This window comes from Eimeria mitis, genomic scaffold (genome assembly GCF_000499745.2).
Source record: "Eimeria mitis Houghton genomic scaffold, Emh_scaff3029, whole genome shotgun sequence".
In the NCBI taxonomy this organism is placed as follows: Eukaryota; Apicomplexa; class Conoidasida; order Eucoccidiorida; family Eimeriidae; genus Eimeria; species Eimeria mitis.
In genome coordinates, this window is record NW_013571374.1 from 6,601 (window position 1) to 7,026 (window position 426).

Below are 426 nucleotides of genomic sequence, written 5' to 3' on the forward strand. Positions count from 1 at the left end.
AAAATATAAAACTAACCCTGAGGTGTACATACACCCCAAAGACCCGCTACTGCTCGCAAGGGCCCCCCCCCCTGCCTTGGCCTGCCGCTGGGGGCTGAGCGAAGAAATCTAGGGTTTAGGGTTTAGGGTTTAGGGTTTAGGGTTTAGGGTTTATGTTTTAGGGTTTTATAAATAAAACCTGAAACAAGTGGCTAATAAGACAAACCACCGTGGGGTGTATTGGTGCTCAGGGCCGCTATCTCGATAGCTACAAACCCTAAACCCTAAACCCTAAACCCTAAACCCTAAACCCTAAACCCTAAACCCTAAGTGACATGGTGTTGTGGTGGGAGGGGTCTTGTGGCGGCTTCGTCGTCTCGCTTGCCTCTACTGTCTCTATCTGTACAGTGCGACGCAACGTGCATACGTATATATATATATATATAT

The 426-nt window shown here is 47.7% G+C and overlaps 1 protein-coding gene across 1 annotated transcript in view; it reads right to left on the minus strand.

The window, feature by feature from the left end:
- EMH_0061530 (uncharacterized protein) overlaps positions 1-30 on the minus strand; it is a gene marked incomplete at both ends in the record, with an annotated part of 651 nt that extends 621 nt beyond the window's left edge. Inside the window, one exon of the mRNA XM_013497936.1 lies at positions 17-30. Within this exon, the coding sequence (XP_013353390.1) occupies positions 17-30 (14 nt within the window). The remainder of the gene's footprint in view (positions 1-16) is intronic.
- Positions 31-426: the final 396 nt, after the last annotated feature.